This window comes from Oryx dammah, unplaced genomic scaffold (assembly GCF_014754425.2).
Source record: "Oryx dammah isolate SB20612 unplaced genomic scaffold, SCBI_Odam_1.1 HiC_scaffold_1, whole genome shotgun sequence".
In the NCBI taxonomy this organism is placed as follows: domain Eukaryota; kingdom Metazoa; phylum Chordata; class Mammalia; order Artiodactyla; family Bovidae; genus Oryx; species Oryx dammah.
In genome coordinates, this window is record NW_024070185.1 from 76,038,299 (window position 1) to 76,056,225 (window position 17,927).

Sequence of the window (17,927 nt, forward strand, 5' to 3'; positions counted from 1 at the left end):
TATGTACCATATCTTCTTTATCCATTCATCCATTGATGGACATTTAGATTGCGTCCATGTCTTGGCTATTGTAAATAGTGTTGCTATGAACACTGAGGTGCATGTATCTTTTCATATTACACTTTTCTCTGAGTATATTCCCAGGAGTGGGATTGTTGGATCATATGATCGCTCTAGTTTTAATTTTTTGAGGAAAAGTGAAAGTGAAAGTCTCTCAGTCATGTCTGACTCTTTGCGACCCCAAGGACTAGTCAGTCCATGGAATTCTCCAGGCCAGAATACTGGAGTGGGTAGCTTCTCCCTTCTCCAGGGGATCTTCCCAACCTAGGGATCAAACCGAGGTCTCCTGCATTGCAGGTGGATTCTTTACCAGCTGAGCCACAAGGGAAGCCCAAGAATACTGGAGTCGGTAACCTATCCCTTCTCCAGCAGATCTTCCTGACCCAGGAATCAAACTGGGGTCTCCTGCATTGGAGGTGGATTCTTTACCAACTGAGCTATCAAGGAGTCTCCATACTATTTTCCACAGTGGCTGTACCAATCCCAACCAACAGTGTAAAAGGGCTCCCTTTTCTCTATACCCTCTCCAACATTTGTTATTTGTAGACTTTTTAATGATGGTCCTTCTGACTGGTGTGCGGTTGTGCTCACTGCAGTTTTGATTTTCATTTCTCTAACACTTAGCGATGGGCACCTTTCCATGTGTCGGTTGGCCATCTCTACATGTGCATTCTGAACACTTAGATGAAGGTCATCAGTGTGCATGAGTCAATGGATAACGCTGGGTTTTTGCCTTATGGACCCAGGTTGTATGCTTTAGTCACATTGTACCTTTTCCAGGAGATGGTGGGATACTCCCACCACTTGTTGGTTGGTAAACAGAAATTGTAAGAACTCATCCCCATTTGGTTGATTGGAAATAAGACATTTGGAAAAACAAAATGCTTTCTCTTTTGTGACTCAACAACAGCAAAAGCCATTGAGTTCCTGTCTCCAAATATCCTCCTGTGAGTCTGCCCCTGGTTGGGCTCACTCCCAACCCACATCAGCTCTACTGTTTTATTTCTATCCTCTTAATAACCTGTTCACAAACCTGCTTAGTACAGCCAGAACTGAGAGCTCACTTTGCTTAATAACAAAACTACTTTTTCCAGGCAACCAGCAGTAGGGGATGGAAAACATTTCACTTAATTTAGCCTATTCTTTACTTTTGGCAGGGAAGCCAGCTAGTTTGTGGCAACATCCAAACCATGAGGACATTTGGCCAAGCTCCATTGCGTGGTCAGTTGAAGAATGAACATTTGACAAACAGGAGACCTGCAGAGCTATTGTTCATCTCAGATGTGTGGGTCAGAATGCCCCTGACCATAAGTACAAATCAATACTGCCCTGGAGTATGCTGTTATATTTGTGTAACATGTGGGAGTAATCTGCGTGTTTGGTGTCTAGGAGGCTGGGAGAGATGGTCAGAGGTGGGCAGTCTCAGTTAGAACCTTGAACAGCATGCGTTTCCTTCCCTTTCCCTTTAAAGCCAAATATGTGCCTAGGACATTAATTCCAAGCAGATTGTTTTGATGAGTAATGGTGGTGGTAGGAAATGTTTGCCATTTCCCTCAGAGTTTCCATGTGTGACAATTCTGTTCTTCAGAAGAGTAGAAGCTGGAGACTCAGCTACAAATATGGCTGAAATAACAGCCTCATCTGGATGCCCTCATCCCAATCAAGGCCAAGGAGACATGAGCATCTCCTTGCAGGCTATGGACCTGAAATCGTGACATAATTATAGGGCCTCATTCACTTGGAGGATAGTTGTTGTGTCTCATTGCCTCTTTAATATGTCCAGGCACGAGGCGGCACTTAGGCAGTTTCTCAGAGATCAAACAGTTTCTTAAACAGGAATAAAGAGAACTTCATGATCATTAGATGATGAGTCCCATGAGAACAGAGGCTTTATCACTCGTTTAACACTGTGGCAGCCATCCATAGCACAGTGCTCAAAGAAGACATTCCATAAATATCTAATGTGAAAGTGAAGTGAAAATGAAAGTCACTTAGTTGTGTCTGACTCTTTGCAACTCCATGGACTATATAGTCCACGGAATTCTCTAGGCCAGTATACTGGAGTGGGTAGCCATTCCCTTTTCCCAGGGGATCTTCCCAACCCAGGGATCAAACCCAGGTCTCCTGCATTGCAGGCAGATTCTTTGCCAGCTGAGCCACCAGGGAAGTCCAAGAATACTGGAGTCGGTAGCCTATCCCTTCTTCAGCAGATCTTCCCAACCCAGGAATCGAACCGGGGTCTCCTGCATTGCAGATGGATTCTTTACCAGTTGAGCTATTGGTTATAATCCCAGATCATGGATTTGCACTGATAGTGGCTCAAAAGTAAATGATCACAGTGGTAAAGATTAGCTGTGTTTCTTTCTACACACAATCACATACACTCGTGTGCACATGCATACCCTGTGATTAACTCAACGTAACCTGATCGTGAAGTCAAAGATTTGGGGCCTGTTTTCTTCTCTGATGTACCCCAAATACCTGGCATGGTACCTGACACACAGAGGCACCAGCAGCTATTTGATGAATGTATGTATGTGTTGAAGTATATTGGGAAGGAAATGTACTCACCGACATATATTGCTGCACACCATCCACAAATTTGGGTCCACCCACTTGCCTTAAATGGATCAATTTTGAGAGTTGTTGATAAGCCACAAATTCATTGAAGAATGTCTTATAACCTATGAGTTTGGCAACCATAAAGCTATCTTGCCAGTCTACTCCCATCATGAAGGCAAAGGGCATGAAGATGTAGGAGCATATTACCTACAAAAAAAAAAAAAAAAAAAGAAGACCTCATTAGAGCAGTGATTTGCTTCCAGTTCTTGGGCCTCATGCCTGTGACCAGATTGTTCCCATCCCCTCTGTGTCCTTAGGCACAGAAATCCCTGTTCCTCCTCTAGCCTCTCTTTATCCTTTAGGAGTAAAGGTTGAAACTGGTCATTTGAAGTAAGGAAGGATTTGGGGGAAGGAGTCAGGAATGAATGATTCTGTGTTGGGGGAAGGAGGAGAGAGCGGTGGGAAGTTGGGGGGTTCCTGGTAAGTCTGTACATGGTAGAAGAGTGCACTATGGCTGGTTAGAGTATATTATAGACAGTTCATAAACCAGCTTTATTTTTAACAAGGATTGGTAGAAACAAAAAGGAGGAGGAATATGATAGAATTGTACCTCAAAACTCAGTTGTGGGTAGTCAAACATGTTTCCCAACCAAGACAGGGCTGAATTCATAAAAGACAGCAGGGCTAGGAAGGCAATCAAATTCACGGCAATGTTCGCCACCAGGGAAATGGATGAGGATGCTCCCTGCGTTGCAGCTTCTAGGAGATTCCTTGAATCACTTAATCAAAAAATAGCAATTGCAGAATTACTAAAAGATTGTCAGTGGATGGACATCATTGGTGTAGAAATGGCATAATCGGAGCTTATCTGAATGGAGAGACAAACTCTCAGACCCATGTCCTGGCTGAAATACTCACTCACCTAAATTCCATGAAATCATGAAAGGATTTAGTTTTTGAGTGTAGGTGATGGGCATATGAGTGTCTAAGTGTTATACCACTCTTTTAATTTGGGGAAATAATTTATAATAAAAAATTGGGAAAGAATAAAATATTATAGGTTTACACAATTATATTTGATGGCTTCCAGAGAATATTTATAAAATGTTCACAGTATCAGTCAGTCAGTCAGTTCAGTCGCTCAGTCATGTCCGACTCTTTGCGACCCCATGAATCACAGCCCGCCAGGCCTCCCTGTCCATCAGCAACTCCTGGAGTTCACCGGGGAGTTCACAGTAGAAGAAGTAACAATTCAAGGAAGGTCTGTGTCTGCATCCATCATCTCATTTAAGAAATGGAATGTCACATCAGCTTTGACCACTCCCTCATTAATCACATCTTCTTCTCTCTAATCTCAGAGGTACTTGGCCCACTAGGATTTGCTTAAGATTCCCTTTCTTTTTAATTTTCTTTACCCCTGAATAATATATTGTGTTAGTTTACACATTTGCTAGCTTTATAAGTGAAATCCACATATTCCATATATATACTTTGGCAACTTGCTTTTCCACGCAGGGTTATGATTCTCTATATACAAACAATGGATGAATCTCAGAAACATATTGGTTGACGAAGAATCGATGCGTTTGAACTGCGGTGTTGGAGACAACTCTTGAGAGTCCCTTGGACTGCAAGGAGATCCAACCAGTCCATTCTGAAGGAGATCAACCCTGGGATTACTTTGGAAGGAATAATGCTAAAGCTGAAACTCCAGTACTTTGGCCACCTCATGCAAAGAGTTGACTCATTGGAAAAGACTGATGCTGGGAGAGATTGGGGGCCGGAGGAGAAGGGGACGACCGAGGATGAGATGGCTGGATGGCATCACTGACTCAATGGACGTGAGTCTGAGTGAACTCCAGGAGTTGGTGATGGACAGGGAGGCCTGGCGTGCTGCGATTCCTGGGGTCACAAAGAGTCGGACACGACTGAGCGACTGAACTGAACTGGACTGAAATTCTGTTATATAATGACATACTTTTGAACACCCTAAATTCCTTTTTTCCACCCCTTTCTCTTTCTTTCAAAAAGAGCAAAAAGTAAATGAACCTAAGAGGGGTTAGGAATACTAATATCACATCTCATCATCCCTATTATATAAGAAACTTCTGGAAATGGTGATCCTATGATTTTCCTACAGTCTTAAATCATGGCCCAATGAAGCCCATGTGTGGGTTCAGCTGCTCAGTTGTGTCTGATTCTTTGTGACCCTGTGGACTGCAGCCTGCCATGCTCCTCTGTCCTCTGAGATTTTCCTGGCAAGAATACTGGGGTGGGTTGCCATTTCCTTCTCCAGGGGATCTTCCTGACCCAGGGATCAAACCCACGTCTCCTGTGTCTCCTGCATTGTAGGCAGATTCTTTACCGCTGAGCTACCAGGGGAGCCACAATGAACTCTACATGATATTTAAAATTAACTATCTATTCACCTGAGCCTAATATAATATCACAAACCAACCATACTTCAATCTAAAAAAAAGTTAATTAAATGAAATACCTGAACAGTCAAGGAAATGTATTGACATTTAAGAACTGGTAGTTAGGAGAGATTTCCTTGAGTGTTGAAAGAAGATATTTTGGATGAAGTCCACATAGTTATGGGAAATTAAATTCACTTTAATTCACTGTGTTCTCTGCTAATAAGATTTTTGCTGCACTTTGAATTTGGACTGGAACAAAACTCTCCTTCCCCACCTCCAGCCTCCTACTTGGGTAGTAATTAACTATTAACTAGGTGAACTTGTCCCACTTACCCATTTTCCATTTTCATGGCATTCTTGAGGTTTATTTTAGGTGTTTCTGTCTCAGGCCAAAAAAGTTTAGAAATAGCCAATGCTGCAGGTGCAGACATAACTGAAGCAGTTAACAAGTGAGAGGATGAAACCTGTGATTTCAAGAGAAAGACCAGTTTAAGGTTTAGCTTTTCTGTTGTGTTTAGAATGAATGACCCAAACGCCTTACAAGAGAGGTGATGGGCAGGCATTGATTCTGTGCTAGAAATCAGTGTTTCTTTGGAGGCTTGGAAAAACTCAATTAGTCATTTCCTGGGCATCAACTTGAGAGAAGAAAGGACATGGCATCAACTGACCACATCCTCTTGGAGAAGCACAAACCAAAATTTTGCCATTTCAGAAGAGAATTAATCCTGTGTTTAGGAACTTTCAAAGAAGATAACTCTACCTCTCTGTTGTTCTTTCAAATATTCAAATAGCCCCTAAAGCTATTTCATTACATCATCAATTTAGGTGATGGGTATCTGGGGTGCAGGCATGGATACACCCCTCTCAATCTTCCTTTTGGTTTCCTGATGTCCCTTGTGCCTCTACATAATATCCGTTTATTCAGAGTCCCTTTAATCTGTAAGTTGTTTTTGTTTTCCTCACTGCAGTTCTGCTTAAACTCTTTCCCCTTCCCTCCCACAACCTCATCTTGTGTCTGGATTCTCTTCCCTGTGTTTCCAGAATTGTAGAATCTGCTCCTCCCTCCCCACTCCCATTCCATCTAGCACAGTTTTGTAGGCAGAATTCCTACAGCCATCCGTCTGGGGCATGAGTCAAACTGCTGTTCCTGAGTTTACCACCCTTTTTGTCTTTCCTCTTCCCACTGATTGGCTCTGTAAGATTTGGATGAAGTCCTGGATTGAAACTTGCCTATCTTATAAGAATTCCTCATCAGCTAGACCACACAACTGCTATGTTATTCCATTTCTCCACTGGAGGCTGTAAGCTCTGTGCTCGAGGCAAGTGCACCAGTTACCATAACATTCTTCAGCCCCATCCCATAGACCAACTGCTCTCAAACTGGGCTATACAATGAAATCTGAGGATTGAAAAATAATACTGATGCCTGGGTCTCATCCCAAGAGATTCTGGATGAATTACTCTGGGGTATGGACCTGGGCATTAGGGCTTTTAAAAGCTTTTAAAAAATTCCAGGTGATTCTAATGTGAAGTAGATTTTGAGAATCTCTGCTGTAAGCCAGGAGTCAGAAAAAGCTTTTTGTAAAGGGTAAATAGTTTTGGCTTTTGGGGCCACAACTGCTCAATTCTGTATCATAAAAGCTGCTTAGATAATGAACAGGAATAGCTGGCTTCCAATTAAACTGTAGTTATTCAAAAAAAAAAAAAAAAAAAACCAAAGTGATCTAAATTTGCCCCTGGGCCACAGTTTGCTAATCCCTGACCTAGATGGCCTTTAACTAGTGTCTGTAATAGTTAATTTTTTTTTTACATATTTAAATTTTCACCCGAAGTAACCTCATAATATGAGGTTATGATTGAAATACCAGATTTCATTCTGGTATGGTTGGATATAGTTCGTGTTTAGGTGGCTGGGATATGAAAGTGAAACACCAAAGCTCCTTGGAGTCACTCTATTCAAATGCCAAAAGAACTGTGACCATCTATACAGCAAAAAGGGATACTCTTTTTGGCTCCTTATCTGGCAGCAGTGGTAAAGGAAAGAACTGAAATAACAATAGCAAAGAAAAAAAAGATTGAATTTTTCCATAAGTTAAGCCTGAAACATTCTTACCCCAAAAGAGATGTATGCACCTAAGACACTTCCGGCAATGGTAGAGAACCCAGCGGTCATGATTGCGTGGAGTTCAGACTTGGTGACATAGGGTAAATACGGTCGGATCAGCAGAGGAGACTCAGTCTGGAAATACAAAGTGACCAGATTAAACGTTCTCTGAGGAGGAGAGGCTACTACTCAAAATTCCATTCTCTACAGCAGTATTTCTAAGAGTGGACTTCAGGCCAGTTCCATCAGCTTGACCCAGGAATTTGTTAGACCCACAAATTCTCAGAATTACTTAATGGAAAACTCTAGGGCTGGGTCCAGCAGCAGTGTTTTAACAAACTTGCTGGTGGTTCTGATGAGTGTTCATGTTTAAGAACCTATGCTATCAATGTCTGGGTCTTCTGGACTCTAGGGCAGTGTATATACAGACTCATGTGTGAAGTTTGCAAGGCCAGTTTATGTAAGGCTCCTGCCTACCCTAGGATTGGACTCTGATGACTTGGTACTCTTTTCTAAAGTTGGACAACCATGGGCCAAGTAACTCTATCCAGTGGCCTGGCTTTGGGAACTATGATTCCCAAACTTCTGTGACTTCCCATCTCCCAGCTTCATCTCAACATACCCTAACCTCTTTGCTGACACCACAGGGAAACAAAGACATAAGTATTAAAAAATACCAGCAAAAACAAGGACCGGTGCCCATGGGCCCTTCCCAAATTGAAAATCAGAGAACTACCCCTACTTGCATGGAAAAGCATCGATTAGAATATAGTTGTAAAGGCTTGAGTTCCATTAAGGAGGGCAGGTGGCCTATGGTGTGGGACTCTCCATAAATAATAGCTGTACTTTTAGCATATTAAGTACATAATAAGTATCAAATTGAGCACAACAGGAGCATGTGTGCAATTTTACAATTTTCCCCTCATTATTTCTAATTGTTCTATAAGATTGAGTGTGTTGAGCTTCACTTTATGGACTAAATAGAAACTCAGTACATGAGCCCTCTTACCCTGCAGGTAGGAGTAATCAGCTCAAGATGGTGCCCTAATTAGTCCTGAGGGATTTTATGACTATAATTATAATAATTTCAACTACTAGGGAAAGAACTCTGCTCTAGGCTAGTAAGCTAGGCTTACCAATCAGAAGGCTCAGCTGCCTGGAGCAATTGTAAGCCTTTTAATTTGGGGCCATGTGTTTTTCGGGGTGACTTGATTTTTGCTTCAAATTCAGTTTCCTTGCATAGCCATGCTAGCAAGTATTCATAGCTGGTTTCCTTGGTGTGTGATTCCATTCTGCCTGAAGTTATGTATCCTAAGTGATGAGGATTTCTTACTTATATATCCCTTAGGAATGCTGCCATTTTGAGAGATGCCCCTTGGCAACATATTTCTCTGCTTAAATGAACTTCAGGCAAAAATGCATGTGATAGATAAGGAAGGTGAAAATGCTTTTGCTCATAAGGATTTTTCTTTAGGCTCAGCAAAGAGACTGTTGGATGGTTCAGATAAGTTGAGAATGAGCTTAAGTACTGATATGGCTGCATGGTTCCCGGGGGGAAAGACTTTCTTGGTGTCTTTCATTGCCACAAGCTTTATATTAGTACTAGAGAATGCGAGGCTGCCTGTTACATATTTGCAGCTTCAAGACAAATGGTGAACTCCGTTTGAGTAGATGAGCTGCTAGCCTTTGACGGGTGGGTCAGAAACCTCAACAACTCAGTTAATTCAGAAAAGATTTGTTGAGCATCTATACATGAGAAGCCCTATGCTTTGATAAAATGATTCAGTTTTTCTTCCTCTCCATAAACTTCCAAGAACCCAAATTCCACACTAGGGCATGGACTCTCTTAGAAGAGCTCTCTCTGTCTCTCTCTCTCTCTCCCCTTGGAGTCTGCACGTTATTAATATTGAGGGTTCCTTATCTTGATACCTTCCTCCTACAGTAAAGGAAATAACACTGTCATTAAAAAAAATTTTTTTTCCTCTTTCTGGAAAGAGTATCCATTTTAGCAGATGTTTTGTTTTTTGATATTATAACTTACCTGTCCAATAAATATATTGCCAGAAGCAACTATAGATTCAACAGGAGATGTTCCCATAGTCACTAGCATTACCCATCCAACCTAAAAGGCAAACAAGGATAAAGTCATTAAAGAACTGTTTGTACACACAGAACTTCAAAGTAGGGATAAAAATCTTTAAAACGGAGGAAAATACGGAGGACTTAACAATTGTACTAAGCTTGAATATATATACATTATTGATAGGGACAGAATAAAGGGACAAAGTAGGTGATTAAATAGCAAATCACACTAAGGGATTGCAAATAGAAAAAAAAAGGGAGACTCCTATAAGTTAATGATTACTCAGGAAAGCAGATTTGCTTAAGCATAAAACCAAGCAAGCTTGCTTAGCAACAAACCCTGCAACAGAAGTACAAGACATGCCCCAAAACAATGAAACAATGGTGGCATGAGACCCACATCCTGCCCAGCGAGTTCAGTAACATGCTCTCTGCACACATAAAAACAATAATTTATGAAAAGGTGACACTTCAAAATGAAAGACCCTCATTGTACTGAGATATGAAATAATTTTATGTAGTGCCATGACAGTCTTGGCTTGACCCAGTGGGGACAAAAAACTCTGCCAAGCATGGAGGAGGAGCTGATGAAGGAAGCATGGTGTCTACTCAAGAATGAGGAAGAACATGGTCTTTTCCCTCTCTGCACTTTTCCTTTGCTTATAAGACTGTAGCCCACTAGTTTCTCAGGGCGTGGCGCCTTCTTGCCTGTCTGCTTGTAAAATTCGTAAGTGTCCTATTCTAATAAATCATACCTTTCACTGAATTCTTTCTGCACTAAGAAAGGACTGGAGCTCCTTGGAGTCCCTCAAAACACCACCTAGCATTTTCATTATATAGTGCATAAAGCAGGCTGATCAAATCTTATTTGAATGGTAAGTCTGAGTCAATATGCCAGCAAATTTGAAAACTCAGCAGTGGCCACAGCACTGGAAAAGGTCAGTTTTCATTCCAGTTCCAAAGAAAAGCAATGCCAAAGAATGTTCAAACTACTGCACATTTGCACTCATCTCACACGCTAGCAAAGTAATGCTCAAAATTCTCCAAGCCAGGCTTCAACAGTACATGAACTGTGAACTTACAGATGTTCAAGCTGGATTTAGAAAAGTCAGAAAAACCAGAGATTAGATTGCCAAAATCTGCTGGATCATCAAAAAAGCAAGAAAGTTCCAGAAGCATCTACTGCTTTATTGACTACTGCAAAGCCTTTGATTGTGTGGATCACAACAAACTGGAAAATTCTTCAAGAGATGGGAATACCAGACCTCCTGACCTGCCTCCTGAGAAATCTGTATGCAGGTCAACAAGCAACAGTTAGAACTGGATATGGAACAACAGACTGGTTCCAAATTGGGAAAGGAGTATGTCAAGGCTGTATATTGTCATCCTGCTTATTTAACTTATATGCAGAGTACATCATGTGAAATGCCAGGCTGGATGAAGCACAAGCTGGAATCAAGACTGCTGGGAGAAATATCAGTAACCTCAAATTGCAGATGACACCACACTTACGGCAGAAAGCAAAGAACTAAAGAGCCTCATGATGAAAGTGAAAGAGGAGAGTGAAAAAGTTGGCCTAAAGCTCAATATTCAGAAAACTAAGATCATAGCATTCAGTCCCATCACTTCATGTCAAATAGATGGGGAAACAATGGAAACAGTGACAGGCTTTCCTTATTGGGCTTCAAAATCACTGCAGATGGTGACTGCAGCCATGAAAGTAAAAGATACTTGCTCCTTGGAAGGAAAGTTATGACCAACCTAGGCAGCATATTAAAAAGCAGAGACATTGCTTTGCCAACAAAGGTCCATCTAGTCAAAGCTATGGTTTTTCCAGTATGGATGTGCGAGTTGGACCATAAAGAAAGCTGAGCACCAAAGAATTGATGCTTTTGAACTGTCGTGTTGGAGAAGATCCTTGAGAGTCCCTTGGACTGCAAGGAGATCAAACCAGTCAATCCTAAAGGATATTAGTCCTGAATATCCATTGGAAGGACTGATGCTGAAGCTGAAACTCCTAATATTTTGGCCACCTGATATGAACAACCGACTCATTGGAAAAAACCCTGACACTGGGAAGGATTGAAGGCGGGAGGAGGAGGGGTTGACAGAGGATGAGATATTTGGATGGCATCACTGACTCGATGGACATGAGTTTGAGCAAGCTCCAGGAGTTGGTGATGGACAGGGAGGCCTGGCGTGCTGCAGTCCATGGGGTCTCAGAGTCAGACATGACTGAGTGACTGAACTGAACCGAACTGAAGTCTGAGTCATTGTATATTCTTTGAACACTATACAATGAATGCCTCTTGAAATGTCTATTTTGTATAAGTAATGTCTTGATTTTTTTTTCGAGTAATAAGTTATAATATTTTCTAACAGTCATGTCAGTCTTCACAGCATTCCAAGGACTATTTTAAGCCCTTGTTCTAGTGAATTTAATCCTTATAATAACCCTCTCAGGGAGGTTCTATAGTTAGACACATTTTACAGAAGAGGAAACCAAGGCACAGAACAGTTTAGTTGTTTTGTCAGAGATTGCTTAGCTAATAAGTAATGGGATGTATTTGAGGTTTGGCCTTTTCTACCTAAGTCTCAAACATGGTTGACAGTCCCACTTTTGTAGTGGTTCTTCCAGCCAGAGACTGTAGTGCCCACCCGAGAATGGGGACTTTCTGTTGCATCCTCTCTCCTTCCTTCCTGCTTCGACATGAAACACAGGAATATTAAGTGTTTCAGTTGACAGTCAGAAAATTATGCACTCTGGCACTCTTCCTGAAACCTTTAATCCTGCTGGTATTCTGGCTCTCTCTCCATTTTATTTATTTACAGGGCTCAAAGGAGGGTTGTGGCTGTGCCCAAATCCTCTATACACTGCCTTGCTCTCATGTGCATTTAAACTAACTTACAAATTACTGAGTTTTGTGATATAACATGATGTAGGACTGACAGTTGTTGGGGCAGCAGGACTGAGATGAACTTTTCAGACCTAAAAAAAAAAAAATGTTGCATACTGACAAAAGCCCCTCATGAGAGAAGAGCAGCTTTCCTTTCTTCCTTTGATTCTCTAGCAACTCCTAAACAAGGAGGATCCATTTGGGTTATCATCTGAGGGTAAGCAGTGACTCTGTGTAAGGCATGGCTGGATAGTCAAGATGAAAGGACAATCTGGTCCCGACTTCTTGCAGTCAATTCTTTGGCTAACGGAGTAACTGCTGAGGTTTCATGAAGATGTCCAGGGAGTCGCAAGTCACAGCGTTATTAGAAGTCCTGGAGATAAAATCCCCTCTGTAGATCCATGGAGGATTTTTGGGTTTGAATCTAATACCTTGGGGTAGGAGTGGATCTTGGTATGAAGGGAAAGGCACTTTGTAAAAATCCAGATAAAAGACATTCAAGACTTTGTCCCTGAGATAATCAGCTCTACCCCTGTCACCCACTTCCTTCTAGTCCCGGTACCTTTCTAATGATCCACTGCATCAATCCGAGGTAGTACAACATGGACATCACAGTGCTGAAGAAAATCACAATGGGCAGGACCTGGGGGTGGGTGGAGGACGAGAACGGCCACAGGTTAACACTGATCCCAGCAGTACTAGCAGGTTTCAGATCAATCTCCTTCTTTCTTCCTCCTTTTTCCCCTCTGAAATGTCATCGAAATACTGGAAACTTCTCTTGAATAAAGAACACTTTTATCAGGCAACTTCCTCATCTACATACAGTCTCTTCTAATTTGTTCAGAATAAACTTGAGTGTATTTCATAGGAAACTTAAAAAATCCTACTATGATGGGCTTTCCTTACTTCAGTTTCTAGAGAAGCAATGACATTTTGGGGAGGAAACTTATAATAATTAGATCAAGAAACTGAAAACCACTTGCAGATATCCTTGTCATTCTGATATTCAACAGACATAGGAGTCACTACTTATTATCAGAACAACCTGGATCAAGGTTAACTGCGAGCAACCTCAGGTCTTTATTCATAGTAGCGACCCAGTAGGTACTTAAATATTTAGTTTTTAGAATAATGAATATTTTACTTATAGAGTTTTGAATCATTATACAAAGATTAGACTTTGGAACTAGTCTACTTCTATGTTAATGAAGGTTGTCTTTTTCTAGATCTTTTCCTGATGCTCTTTGGATGCCTTCCATGCAGCTTGTGTTTCTACAGGGAGCGGTTTCTACCCTGCGTGAACCACACTGGGTTGTGGTCTGGATCCCTCACCACCCCTACTCCATTGTTCCCTTTCCCTCTGTTCCCAGCTAAATGGCCAGGAACAAGCTGCCACCAGAGACACAGAAGGACTGAGGACAATTTGTACAGGATCTAATTTAGAAAAATCTATTAAAAGACTTTTTGTGCCATTATTCAGAATGCACTCATTTATGTGCTTTTATTGGCTTTAATGGGCAGGCAGAGCCTTCCTGAAAGCTTCAAGGAGTTAAAGGGGCTCATCTCATTAACGTTCCCACAGGGAATCTATTTTGGCAGAAAGGATGCCCTGGGGGAGAGGACAGGTGTTATTCTTATTGTTGTTGGTGGTGGTGGTGGGGAGGTCTGAAGACAGTGGTGTAGCCTGAACAGCAAGTTCCACCTTCTTTGTGATTTTATTTTTTGTAATTCTGGATTCAATTTATGATAGGAACATATTTCTACCTCAGTTTGTAAACACTGGACCTTTCAGAGATGGCTTGGTTATTTTAGCACCAAAGTATCAAATCAGCAGTTTAAAAAAAGATTCAGCATAGCAGTTGGCCGAGGTAATTTGGAGGTAAATAGAGTCCATGAGTGAGAAAACAATAAAAAAAATGTAGGAACAATAGTATGCCATAAAAAAGAAATCTGAAGAAAAAGCCAAATGCTTTTTCTGACTCATCAACAAGGATTTGTAGGGACTTCCCAGAGGAAGGTGAGCTTCCTGGGGCTGTGAGAATTGATTAAGCCTGACCTTGGGGCTAAGTCACCAAGTTGCCTTTCCCCTGTAAAATAACATCCTTCCTGTGGTTGGGAGAAGGCCTGGCCTGAAGGCCTGCCAAGGTAAAGGCAGTACTGAAGCAAAGAGGGGAAAGATTTAAGCATGGGGATGGTTCTGTAAGAACAGAGGTTGATGTGGGTGACCAGCTGTCCCAGTTTGTCTGGGATTAAGAAGTTTCCTGAGTGCAGAGCTGTCACTGAGCCTGGACCAGGAAGGCATTAGCAGCCATATGTCTATTCATTGCGAGGTACCTCATGTTCTTTCCCCTGAAATCTCAGATCCTATTATCCCATATGAGCTTTCATAAGTATATCAGCAAATGTTATGCAACTCCCCAAAGTACAGGCATAGCTTGTTTTGCTGTGCTTCACTTTATTGTGCTTCTTGCATGTTGTATTTTTCACAGATTGAAGGATTGTGGCACTCCTTCATTGAGCAAGTCTATTGGCGCCATCTCTCCAATAGCATTTGCTCACTTTGCTTCTCTCGGTCACACGTTGATAATGCTCATAATATTTCAAACTTTTTCATTATGACTATGTTATGGTGATCAGTGATCTTTGATGTTACTGTTGTGATTGTTCTGGTATTTTTTTAGCAATAGAGTGATTTTAAACTAAGGTATGTACTTTTTTTTTAGACATACTGCTATCTCATACTTAATAGATGACAGTAGAGTTGTAAACATAATTTTTATGTGCACCAGGGAAACCAACAAATTTGTGTGATTGCTTTATTGTGATATCCACTTTACTGTGGTGGTCTGCAACTGAACTTGCAACATTTCTGAGATCTGCCTATGTTTCGATATTTCTGATTTCCTCTACATGTTCTCTTTAATGTTTTTTAAAAATTTTATTTATTTGGCCACATCGTGGTTTAGCTGTGGCAGGCAGGATATTTGATCTTCATTGTGGCATGAATAATCTTAGTTGCAACATGTGGGATCTAGCTCCTTGAACACTGAACAAGGACCCCCTGCATTGGGAAATCAGTGTTTTAGCCATTGGACCACTTGGGAAGTCTTCCTTAATGTTATAATAACAAAATAATATATCTTCAGCCCATTGACTTCAGGTAAATTGTAAAGGAGAAAGGATGGTGCTGTGCTGTGCCCCTGTGACATGCTTGGGTTCTGGTCAATTAGGGTCTATCTGAACATCTGCAGATGAAGAAGTCACTGAAAAGGAAATGTCTACACAGAAGAAAAGTGTTTGGTTTTACCTTGAATGCAAAAAAGTGGTCTGTATATTTCTCACCAAAGACGAATGAAGCACCAGCATCAGTGTACCCCAGGAACGTCTGAATTACAGAAAAGAAAAGAGCAGATCATTACAAACACTGAAACAGTAGTTAACATCCACAAGACCAACCAGGCTCTGCAGAGGGTGAAGACCCGGAAAACTTGCGGAGAGACTTGGAGAGTTAATTTTCTTAACTTTCTCCCTCCAGTAGATGGCTGGGAAGTATATTTTAGGACTGTAGCTGCATACAGATTTCCTGGCATTTCTGACATTCACTCTGACTCTAGGGTGCTAAAGAATAAGCTAGGTGTGATACTTTGCTCCAGAAAACATAGATGGTACATGGGGGGGGGGGGACTAGTTACTACTGGATGCATAGTAGTTGGTTTCTCTGTTTGGCGAAGCATCTTAGAAGAGTGGCCCTGGGACAGGATGCTGGGGTCAAATGCGATAGAGAAGGGATATCATGGGTCCTTAGGCACTCAGTTGTGTCCGACTCTTTGCGACCCCATGGACTGTAGCCTGCCAGGCTCCTTTGTCCATGGGGATTCTCCAGACTAGAACACTGGAGTGGGTTGTCACGTCCTCCTCCAGGGGATCTTCCCAGCCCAGGGACTGAAGCCAGGTCTCCCATGGGCAGGGAAGCCCATGATATGGGTAAGGGACAACCAAAATAATAATGAACTTGGCAGATTAACATATTCCACATAAACAAGATTGTTTGTCTAACTCATGCTATGGAATTAAAATTTGACTCAACCAAATAGGAAAAGGAGTATGTCAAGGCTGTATATTGTCACCCTGCTTATTTAACTTCTATGCAGAGTACATCATGAGAAATGCTGGGCTGGAAGAAGCACAAGCTGGAATCAAGATTGCTGGGAGAAATATCAATAACCTCAGATATGTAGATGACACCACCCTTATGGCAGAAAGTGAAGAAGAACTGAAGAGTCTCTTGATGAAAGTGAAAGAGGAGAGTGAAAAAGTTGGCTTAAAGCTCAACATTCAGAAAACGAAGATCATGGCATCTGGTCCCATTACTTCATGACAAATAGATGGGGAAACAGTGGCTGACTTTATTTTTTTGGGTTCCAAAATCACTGCAAATGGTGACTGCAGCCATGAAATTAAAAGATGCTTACTCCTTGGAAGGAAAGTTATGACCAACCTAGATAGCATATTCAAAGCAGAGACATTACTTTGCCAACAAAGGTCCATCTAGTCAAGGCTATGGTTTTTCCAGTAGTCATGTACGGATGTGAGAGTTTGGCTATAAAGAAAGCTGAGCGCAGAAGAACTGATGCTTTTGAACTGTGGTGTTGGAGAAGACTCTTGAGAGTCCCTTGGACTTCAAGGAGATCCAACCAGTCCATCCTAAAGGAGATCAGTCCTGAGTGTTCATTGGAAGGACTGATGCTGAAGCTGAAACTCCAATACTTCGGCCACCTGATGAGAAGAGCTGACTCATTTGAAAAGACCCTGATGCTGAGAAAGATTGAAGGCAGGAGGAGAAGGGGACGACAGAGGATGAGATGGTTGGATGGCATCACTGACTCAATGGACATGAGTTGGGTGAACTCTAGGAGTTGGTGATGGACAGGGAGGCCTGGCGTGCTGCAGTTCATGGGGTCTCAAAGAGTTGGACATGACTGAGTGACTGAACTGAACTGAATGGAGATAAATAAACTTATTTCTGACATATCTTAAGGATTATATTGAAATGTTAAAAGCACTATAAAAAACAAGGTGGTCCTTTGAACCGAACTTACCTGAACTTGTTTGCCCAACCAATCAAAAGCCATAAATCCAGGTTCTGTCCTTAGTATCAAAAGGCCAAGAAGAAACTGTAACCCAATTCCCCAAAAGACAGGCCTCCAGTAAACCTATACAGAAAGAAGAAGAGACATCTTATTAGAAAATAAATGCTAAACTCAGCATAAATTACCAGAGGATCACTATTTTGTTGGAAGCTTCTCAGATATAGCTTGTGACTCACCTTCTTTCAGAGGCCAAAGCAGCTGTGAGCAAAGATTCCCTCCTTAGAATTATACTAAAAATCTCAGAATTGTACTACTTCTTCTTAAACCTCAGTTTAAGCCTTCAGTCCTGGAAACATATGTAACCATTTTGTCATGATAAAATCACTTAGGCATGAAGAGCAGTTTTAGTAGAGTCATTAAAGGAGGAAGGATCCAGTCTTCCAGTCATGTGGTAAATATTAGATACATATAATTATTTTCCCATCTGGAAAATGGAAAGCTGAACATGACTTCTCTGTGTGTCCAAGGTTTGTTGATCTGACAATTTGTAAGTGAATTAAGTGAAATTCCACCCTGTGGAGGGGCTTTCATTTCACTGTAATTTCACAATTAACTCTAATGCAGTCCAAAAGAGTGCAGCATGTAAATGGACAATCAAGTGCTTTCATTTTTGGTGCAGAGATGAGTGCTCTGCAAAGAACTATGGGACTGG

At 41.5% G+C, this 17,927-nt stretch overlaps 1 protein-coding gene across 2 annotated transcripts in view; it reads right to left on the reverse strand.

Moving 5' to 3' along the window:
- The window catches only part of SLC28A3 (solute carrier family 28 member 3), a 65,660-nt gene that overhangs the window by 7,704 nt on the left and 40,029 nt on the right, over positions 1-17,927 (reverse strand). For both annotated transcript variants that reach the window (XM_040244714.1, XM_040244706.1), the window contains 8 exons: positions 17,225-17,338; positions 15,433-15,510; positions 12,688-12,768; positions 9,188-9,268; positions 7,156-7,281; positions 5,376-5,506; positions 3,233-3,401; positions 2,632-2,829 (listed from right to left, as the gene is read on the reverse strand). In XM_040244714.1, the coding sequence (XP_040100648.1) occupies positions 2,632-2,829; positions 3,233-3,401; positions 5,376-5,506; positions 7,156-7,281; positions 9,188-9,268; positions 12,688-12,768; positions 15,433-15,510; positions 17,225-17,338 (978 nt within the window). The remainder of the gene's footprint in view (positions 1-2,631; positions 2,830-3,232; positions 3,402-5,375; positions 5,507-7,155; positions 7,282-9,187; positions 9,269-12,687; positions 12,769-15,432; positions 15,511-17,224; positions 17,339-17,927) is intronic.